At 45.4% G+C, this 9,525-nt stretch overlaps 1 protein-coding gene and 1 non-coding gene across 2 annotated transcripts; both read left to right on the top strand.

Moving 5' to 3' along the window:
• The first annotated feature begins 2,513 nt into the window (after nt 1–2,513).
• On the top strand, nt 2,514–2,651 carry LOC136121796 (small nucleolar RNA SNORA47). The gene has a single exon (XR_010655805.1). It is a non-coding gene; the product is annotated as a small nucleolar RNA SNORA47 (small nucleolar RNA).
• Nucleotides 2,652–5,243: 2,592 nt separating this feature from the next.
• On the top strand, nt 5,244–5,885 carry ZBED3 (zinc finger BED-type containing 3). The gene has a single exon (XM_065873660.1). It carries the CDS (start codon nt 5,244–5,246, stop codon nt 5,883–5,885), a length of 642 nt encoding a protein of 213 aa, XP_065729732.1.
• Nucleotides 5,886–9,525: the final 3,640 nt, after the last annotated feature.

Genomic DNA, 9,525 nt, shown 5'->3' with positions numbered 1-9,525 from the left:
CAAGAAATAACTAAAATCTACTTTTTTTTTCAGCTTTTTTCCCCCTGAAATTGGACTCAAAAATTTCCACTGTTAAATTAATTTCATGCTAGCAGTGCATTTATTTAGCTTCAAGAAATTTTATTTAAAATATAAGCTTGGAAGCCTAATTATACAACTAAAGAACTGGTACTTTATTTATTAGAGTCAGCACTAATGGTGATGTGTTTTAGTGAATGTTGTACCCTGAGCAAGGTGGGGAAGGGAAAGAATGCTTAAGCCGCGTATCTGCATGAACCTTTGTGTTAGGGTCCCCAAGCCCACGCTTCCCCACTCTTCATGAGTGAACATTGCTCTGATCTTTACCATGGGTGTCAGCATCTTGAAGCATCTCTCCCCACCAGATGGTAGGCTTCCAGAGGGCAGGGACTATGTGGTGCTCCTCTTGGCATCCTGGGCAGCAAGCACGTGCCTGGCCCTGATCATGTACACAGGGAGAGTTTGAATGAAAGAGTGGATGAAGTGAACGGACGTAAACGACATAATCATTCATTGGCAACTTTCTGGTAGTTTTTAAATTGTTTAAGGAAAATTAAGAGAGCTTTTACTTTTCGTTTTCTTCTTGTTAGCTACCATACAAGTTAATAGGTGTTCGGTTTGGGGGCAGTACTTGGTAAGGAAGAAATGCATATCACAGGACCCCAGCTAACTAGGCCTCCCTATCATCTTCTACCTGAGTGATGAGCCACCTATTTTGCAGGAAGATCAATTGAGGAAGTGAAAATAAATTTGGTTGGGGGTGGGGAAGTGGATCTATGATTCTTTTTAATTTGCTTTTTGTATTTAAAAATCCCCAAGAGAATTCTTCCAACTTAAACTACTTCCTCTATTGAATAACAGAATATGTTAAAGAGAAAAACAGCACTCCCTTTTAGCCACTAAGATCTTCGTGTAGGCATGTCTGAATAGTAAATACTGGGAGCTTCCTTTTGTTCATGCTTTGAATTGATATAGCACTGGCGAGTCCAACAGTGACATCTCCTGCGTTATCTGATTTCAGCCACCTATTAGGGGCAGCTAATCTTATCATTTCTCCTGACAGATGGGGAGATAGAGACTCCGGTGAGCTGGGGCTAAGAAAGGTAAAGTTGGGCTCATTTCATTTAATGCAGTGTCCCCTGAGTGCCTGCCCTATGCAGGCCCTATGCCGGGGAGATGAGTGAGGTGGGCTGCCCTCCCATGGCACCCTCCATCTTACGTCGATATAGAATCTCCTTCTGCTCAGGCAGGGCACAGTGAACCACCCACACTGAGCAAGCTCACATTGGGATCCCTCCAGGGCCAGATGGCAGCGCACTATGCCCCATGAGACTGTTCCCTCCAGTCTCCAGAGTTAAGGCTGCCTAGGCCTGCCTGAGCTCACATGCTTGAGGATTGTTTTATAAAATTACTTTTTATTTATGTATAGACCCTGCCATATATATACTCTACCTACATGTACACACATGATCATGTACATGCCTTCTCAGCACACTTTTTCTTTTCCTTTTGCCTTTACCTCTTCCCCTTCTCCTTTCACATCAGCTGCAACCCCCTCAACCCATAGTGTATCTCCTTATTTTTCTTCATATCTATAAAAAAATCATTAATCTGTATATCCTATACAGATCTACTTATTATTTAATAAGAGTGAGATCATATTATACACACTTTTATGCATCTTGCTTTTCTCCCTAAACAGTTCCTCCAGAAATCCCCCGACAGAGCTCCGATCCATCCTTTTTAATGGAGCATAATATTCCCTGAGGTGACTACACATTATTTACCCAGCCATTTTCCTGCTGATAGGCATTCTCTTGATTCCAGTTTTTTGCCATTCTAAATAATACTATGATAAACATCCTAATACATGTTACTTTACATATTGGTACTTTTACTTCTACAGAACAGATTCCCAGGAGTTGGATCCCCAATTATATCTATTTTTAATTAATAGAAATTGCAGATTGCTTTCCCTAAAAGCCTTCACATCTCCACTAGGAATGCATGAGCATACCCTTTGCTCTGCCCCCCCTTCCAACTTTGGCTGACAGACCTCTTCATTTTTGTTAGTGTGATGGATCTAACATGAGACCTTATTGTTACTTTAATAGCACTTCCCTGAATATAAGTGGTGTGCATCTTTTCACAAATTTCCTGGCCATCTGATTTTGCTCTTGGGTCATTTGCCTACTCGTATTTCTTGCCCATTTTTCAATTGGCTTGTTTGTCTTTTTCTTCTCAGTTTGTAAGAGCTCTTTGTATATTAAGGTCGTGGCTGAAGATTCTAAGACTTCTCTCCCAAGCCAAGCTGACTTCCAAGCCAAGCTTCACTCCCTCTGCACTGTAGGGATGGTTGAAATGAGCTCGAGGATTGCTTAGCAGACCTAGGAAGGCTCTGCTAGGAACGACTTGTGGCCACAGTTAACTGCTGGTCACTCTTTAGAGACTGAGTCTGAACAGAAGACTCTTTTGAGCCAGAACGTAGCTGTGGTCGGAGGGCTGAGAAGGTGAGGCAGTTCTGAACCATGCTGTCTTCCACTGGTTAAGACCTCCGAGAGTGAAGGCTTGCCAGGGCATAGGAGGTCCCTCTGCCGCCCTCAGAGGGGCAGCAGTCTGCTGGCCAACACTTGTGGTGCTGCTTGTCCCTGGCTCAGATGAGGGCTCCACTAAGTCTAAAGGATTAAGACATCAAAATCAGTGATCAGTGCTTCTCATCCCTGTTTTCCACCTTAAGTCTTAGAACAGATGCCACTCCTGTATGTGGCACTCCTCTGGGCATCCCAGATTTTGAAGAAATTAAATCTCTTTTAATTTATAAAGTAAATATAGGCACTCATAATACTACTATTCTCTCCACTTTTGTGTATGTCTAGTAATTTAAAAAAAGGGCACACTCTGGAAAGGTAAGATTCTAATTTAGAAGGAATGGAATTCTTAAAGAAAGAAAAAAGAAATGTTGAAAAAAAGTTTAAGTAAAGCTGGATAACAAAAAACATCTCTAAGACTAAAATCTGGTTCTGTTTACTAAACACAATGTTTACTAACCGCAAAAAAGTTATCCTTGAAGGGGGTCTGTAACTCCCCTCCTCCTCCCACCACTCCGGCTTTGGGGACTTTAGTGATTTAGTAAATCTCTTGGGGGAAATCTAGCCTTTAATTTCTAATGACCTTTTATACTAATTATCATGGGTAACCATATTCAAACCAATGCCTCATATCAGAAGATATGTAAATAGCTATTTCTTTTGTTAGAAGAGGCCTGGTACTTATTATTTTTTTGGAAGATTCTAGTAAATTCATTCTTTTTTTATTTTTTAATTCAAGAGATATGTTAAATGTCCTGCCTGATCTCAGTGGACTTGCTTGGTGGGAAAAAAACAAATGAGGTTTAGAAAAGTGTAACCCATCTGTAACAAGACTATTAGCAACTGAATTAAAAGGTTCACTAAATACTATTATTAAAGCAACATATTTTTCCTGTTTTCATCTTTGTCTTCAGTCATCCCTAGTTGCCTTTAATAAAAGAGATTCTGGAACTTCATCATCTCCACTGCTGCTGGTTCAAAACCTGACAGTAGGAGCGGGCACTGGCTATCTCATTGTCCATTATTCTCCCACCTCGGCCTGAATTTTCCCGATGAAATAAGTTCTCAGGAGAGCTCCAAGTCTGTCATATATTCTATTATTATTTTTAAACTTTCAAAGCAAATTTGTCTAGAATCACACATTTGACCCTTTGTGAAGTTTTGTTTTGTTTTTTTTGCGGTACGCGGGCCTCTCACTGTTGTGGCCTCTCCCGTTGCGGAGCACAGGCTCCGGACGCGCAGGCTCAGCGGCCATGGCTCACGGGCCCAGCCGCTCCGCGGCATGTGGGATCTTCCCGGACCAGGGCACGAACCCGTGTCTCCTGCATCGGCCGGCAGACTCTCAACCACTGCGCCACCAGGGAAGCCCAGTGAAGTTATTTTTTAAAGAAGAAAATTCACCTTTTCTATCTCCCCCCTCATTTGATAGGTTATAACAGTGGGAAATGTTTTCTTAATAGAAAAGACCTGGCAGTGATAGGCACTGTGTTGTATTTGGATCCCTTTAACTACAGGTATTTGTTGGACAAAGCCAACAGCTATTACTTCTATTTTTCTTCCTTAATTAAGAGAATCCACCAAGCTTTTTGTCTTGCAAATATAGAGTGCGGGCCATTTAGTTGGGATAAGCAATACAGAAAACTAATTTTATTTTTTTTATGACTGGAGCACCTATGAGAGGGTCGGCAGAATGAACACCAGAGGGACATGGCACCATCCAGGATTTCTAGTATCTACTTTCAGGGCTGTTTAATTGAATTTCTTTTACTCCACCGCCTGTCCTCTGAATTTACTCCTAGCACTGCTGATGGTTCTTGAGAACTCAGAAGCCACACTGCAGTGTTTCCACCTGTGAACCTGGGCTGGCTAGAAATCCTGAGGCAATTATAGAGACAGCCCACCGCCTGATTTGAAGGTAAAAGTTTAGAAAACTGCTTTGTATGTTGCTGTTTTCTAAATGTGCGTATTTTTAAAACATTTTAATGATTCCTAGCAGTCCATGTTTCTCATAAGCACATCGTTTTTAACATCACAAAAACAAAGATATTTTTACCTTGAAAAAAGTTGTCTCCTTGAAAGCTTTTTGAAAAGCTGCTCAGTCCTAGCACTGTCACCCTTAAAGTCTAAGAAACAAAATTTTCATTCCTGAAACTTTTTTCCCCCACTCCTTTCTTGTGCAACACTGCGAGAAGAATTCAAAAGGGAGCCTTGCTCGTTTTTTTTTTAAAGAGCGTAAAGGAGACTAGTTAAAACTAACATATACATACAGCACTTATTTAGCTTATTCTTATGAGAAGCTTGGCTTCCCAATTTTAGTCTTAGTACTTGTGAGCCAGGGAAGCCAATAAATTTCGAAGAAAATTCCTGGTTAAGGAAAGAAGGCCTAGGCATTTTCTACCTCCCCCCCCGCCACCCCCCCCCGCCCCGAAGAATCAACGGTTAATACCTACTGAAAAAGAAACGCAAGCATCTACCCAAACTAACCGCAGGATTTTTATCAGTAGTGAGAGGGAGGCATGGTTTCTTGACAGGCTAACTCTCGTCCTAGAAGTTGTGTGTTGGAGCGTGTGTCCGTGTGCACATGTAATTTTGTGGTCGTCTTACCCTGTGTCCCTCGGTGCAGGCGCTGCCTAGAGAATGAGGAGCGACGAGCCGGCCGTGACCATGGAAGAGACGGGCGGGCCGGACGCGGCTGCAGGCCGCCTGGGGGCGCCGTACTCCGAGGCCTGGGGGTACTTCCACCTGGCGCCGGCGCGCCCCGGCGACGCGTCGGGCCCCTGGGCCACCTGCCGGCTGTGCGGGGAGCAGGTGGGCCGCGGCCCGGGCTGGCACGCGGGCACCGCTGCGCTGTGGAAGCACTTGAGGAGCGCGCACCGGCGGGAGCTGGCGGAGAGCACCGCCTGCCGCTCGCCGCCCGCTGCCCCCGGCCCCGCCGCGGCCGCCGAGGGCGACTGGGCGCGCCTGCTGGAGCAGATGGGCGCGCTGGCAGTGCGCGGCAGCCTGCGGGAGCGCGAGCTGGCGCGGCGCGAGGCGGCCGTGGAGCAGGGCGAGCGCGCCCTGGAGCGCAGGCGGCGGGCGCTGCAGGAGGAGGAGCGCGCGGCGGCCCAGGCGCGCCGGGAGCTGCAGGCCGAGAGGGAGGCGCTGCAGGCGCGGCTGCGGGAAGTGAGCCGCCGGGAGGGCGCCTTGGCCTTGGGCTCGGCCCTGCTGCACGCTCCGCTCAAAGAGGAACCCGAGGGGGACCCCAGGGACGGCCACGTCATCACGAAGGTCTTCCTGTAGGTTTTAGCCGCTCCCACCCACCCACCCCCGGCCAGCCCTACTCAAAAAGTGTGGCCCGCGGACCGGCGTCTTCAGCCTCGCCTGGGAGCGAGATCTCAGATCCGTTGCCGCTCTGACGAATCGAAATCGCCAAATGTGGGGTCTTGAGAAGCACTTCGGAGGCCAGGCAGAACCAAAAATCACTCCGTGGTCCTCCGGGGTGCCTGGGAGCGCAAGCTCCAGCGGCCTCCAATGCTGGTGGCGTTTAGTGGCATCCGTGCAGGGGGTGGTTTTCCTCTGACTGCCTTTGGAATGAGAGCTCCAACAGCCCTGTGAACCTAGATCACCTGGAGCCATGGCCATATTGTGCCTGGTGACTTTGAAAGAACAGGAGCTTCCTTACACACCAAAGACTATCACACCAGGTGCCTGTACACCAGCCAGGGCAACCCAGGGTAGAGGGTGCTTGGAAATGATAAAGCATTTTTACCCAAAAAAGAGCTTTCCTCATTTCCTAATGAGTAAATTTTTGATGAGTAGTCTTTGCCCAGCGCCAATTTCTGAACAGGAGAGTTTCCAAGACTGCTCATTACCCTGTCATTTCTAGTGCCTTAGGAAGGCAATCCTGGAGAAGCCCTCTTTTTGCTCCCCTCCCCAGCTTGCCCGGCAGTACCAAGCACCCTATCTTACCTCTGCCCTCTTTTTTCCCGTTTCAGAGCCAGTGGCAGCTGTGCTGTTTCCCCACTTAACTGCCTCACACCTGCCGCCTTACTAGCAAGACATGACCCCATCCCTCCTTGTTATTAGGAAGGGAGCTTTGGCCCAGTCCTCACTCCTGGGCCAAGGGGAAGGCACCCTCCCATCCGAGGCCACCTCCTCCTCTCATGTTCTCATCCATTCCTCTTCCACCTTTCCTGGGCCCTTCCTCCACAACGTTACCTCTTTCCCTCTGTCTCATTCCCTCCCTTTCTTCAGTCTTCCTCTTTAGCAATGCCCCAGTCTTCCTTGGACTGAAAAGAAAGACTCCCCCAGCCTGGATGCTCCCAACTGAGCACCCCCTAAGCAAGGACTGTCGAGCAGTCCTTGCTGCTTATATTTCCTCCCCACTCCTTACTCCTTCACTCGTGGTCAGCTTTTCATGCTACACTGGACTCTTAAGAAGCCGCTACAGTCTCACAATGGCTGAATATGATTTATTTTCAGCCTTCATTTTGCTTAATCTCTCCCTTCTTGAAATTTTTCCTTTGGTAGATGGAACTTGCTTTTCCTCCAGAGAATTCCTGTTCCTGATGTAGACTGATTTCCAAACAGTTTTTCTTCAGGTCTCTTTTTTCCTCATTTTTCTGAGAGTTTGAAAATGTTCAAGCATCCAGAAAAAGTTCAAAAGCTAGTACAATGAATACCCACATATACCCTCCACCTAAACAGTTGTTAACATTTTTGCCATATTTATTTTTCCTCCCTCCACCCCAAACATGCATGGCATTTCATCCCTAAAGTATTTCAGCATGTTTATCCCAATAACCTCTAAGACAGATTCCTTAATTGAAATTCCCTAACTGTCCCAAGAGTGTCTTTTTCTCTTTTCTAAAAAACAGGGCCCAGTTAAGATTCACACATTACTTTTGATTATAACCCTAGTCTCTTTTAGTCTAGAACAGCCCCCTTACTATTTTTTTTCCATGACATTTACTTTTTAAAAAGTCCCGGCCATCTTATGTATGTCTTATAGACGTCCTGTATTTTGGATTTATCTGATTGTTTCCTTAGGCCAATTTATGTACCCAATCTTGGTTCATGTACCCGTAGAGGTACCATAATCACCTCTGTGCCAGCGACTCCTGACTACCTCCAGCCTTTAGTGTTCTTCCGGGTCTGTCCTTCATGGCCAGTCCCCTGCAGCATGTCTCCACCTCTACTTGCATATCTTGCCACAGGAGATGGTAGGGGTAATTCTATTCAACTCTGCATCTCCACCCCTGACCCAATAACTAATAACTACTGGGCTCTTAAAATGTATCAGGTACATTTACATGTATTATCTCACTTTATTTCCACAGCAGCTCCTTGGGGGGCGGGTATTAATACTATGCCCATTTTACAGCTAAGGAAACAGAGAGGGGTTAAGTGGCTTGTATGAGATTAAAGCTGGTAAGTAGTTGAGTCGGGTTCCAAATAGTCTCTACCTGCAGATGCCATGCTCCCAGCTGCTGTACTGTCGGCCTTGTTACTCAGTCACCGGAGCTGACACCTGTTTCCTTCCTAACTCCAGCTCCAGGTAGTACCACCAGTGACATTAACATGTACTGAGCACTCACCATGCCAGAGCTGTGCTAAAATGCTTCACAAGAATAACTGCCTCTGCCTACTGTGCAGCAACCCCGTGATATAATTACTCTTACACCCATTTTGTAGAGAAGAGACAGGCTCAGGGGAACTAAGTAATGAAGCGGCAGAGTGGGATTTGAGCACCAGTCTCACTGAATCCTAGGCCCCTGATCTACTGAGTCTATTCCTACAAAGTATCACAGCTGTCTTCCTTCTGATGCCACCTGCTCAGCTCAGGCCCCATTTATCATTCATCTGGGATTCATCTTCCCATCCTTGTCTTCCCACACTGTCCCCTACTTGGCCAAAGGAACTGTCCTAAGCTGACATTGATTGTATCACATTTCCTGCTCAAAGGACCCCCAAGATCACCCATCATCTACAAGCTCTAGCTTTGTGGCTTGACGTTCAAGTCTCCTCTACCCCTGTGCCAGTCTTATCTGTCCCTTCCCTTACACATGCTGTATGCTTTGGCCAAACTGGACTCCTCGTTCTTCTGACATGCCCTGGTCTTGGCACCTCTGTGCCTGTTTGCCTTTCCTCCACTTAAAAAAGCCCCTTCAATTTCTAAGTATGAAAAATCCCGCCCATTTTCTAAGACCTAGCTCAAATTCGACTGCCTACATGAAGCTTTCCTGGATTCCTCATCATTCAGAGATGATTCTTTACTTCTCTGGACTCTCAGCATTTTGTATCTCAAAACCCTTAGAAAGGCCATCTAGCGTGTGGCTCTGTGGGTTCCTGTCTTACCTCCCTTGCCTGAGCCCTTGGGAGTAAGGATGGAGTTCACTCATCCTTCTGCTCCCACAGTGACTTGCCTGTAACAGCTGCTCAATAAGTATTTGAGGCATTGAACTCAATGTCTTTAAGATTTTCACAAGTCTTCTCAAATTATTAATATAATTATTCATTTATCTTTAATCCTCTAAGTAGAATTCCTAACAAAAAAATAGCCTAAAAGGAAGTAGCAGTAAATTTTAAAAAGCTGTTTAGTCAATAAAGATTTAATAAGTGTCAGTTATTGGGCTGTTTGGTTTGAATCCAATCACCTAGTATGTCATTATCAGGAACACTTTTCTTAAAATTATTTTCTTTACTACACAATTAATAAAAATGCAATGCCCCACTCTACGAAGAAAAGCTGAAAAAAATCCCCCGAAGTCCTGTCACCTTAGACTGCTATTAACATTTTAATGTATTTTATTCTTTTGTCTCTTGCAATTTTTGTATTACTCTAATAATAGTATGATTTTTCTTTTAAGTATTGAAATTTAACTTCTTCATGTGGATTTATAAGTTGGCCTATAAGATGTGAATCTGGACTTTTTGGAAG

The sequence above is a fragment of the Phocoena phocoena genome, chromosome 3, assembly GCF_963924675.1.
Source record: "Phocoena phocoena chromosome 3, mPhoPho1.1, whole genome shotgun sequence".
Taxonomy (NCBI): domain Eukaryota; kingdom Metazoa; phylum Chordata; class Mammalia; order Artiodactyla; family Phocoenidae; genus Phocoena; species Phocoena phocoena.
The sequence above is the reverse complement of the archived record's forward strand: the minus strand, read 5'-3'. Positions and strand labels throughout refer to the sequence as shown.

Bases quoted from the DNA above. Each gene is read 5' to 3' on its own strand.
- ZBED3 (XM_065873660.1), top strand. From the start codon at position 5,244: ATGAGGAGCGACGAGCCGGCCGTGACCATGGAAGAGACGGGCGGGCCG.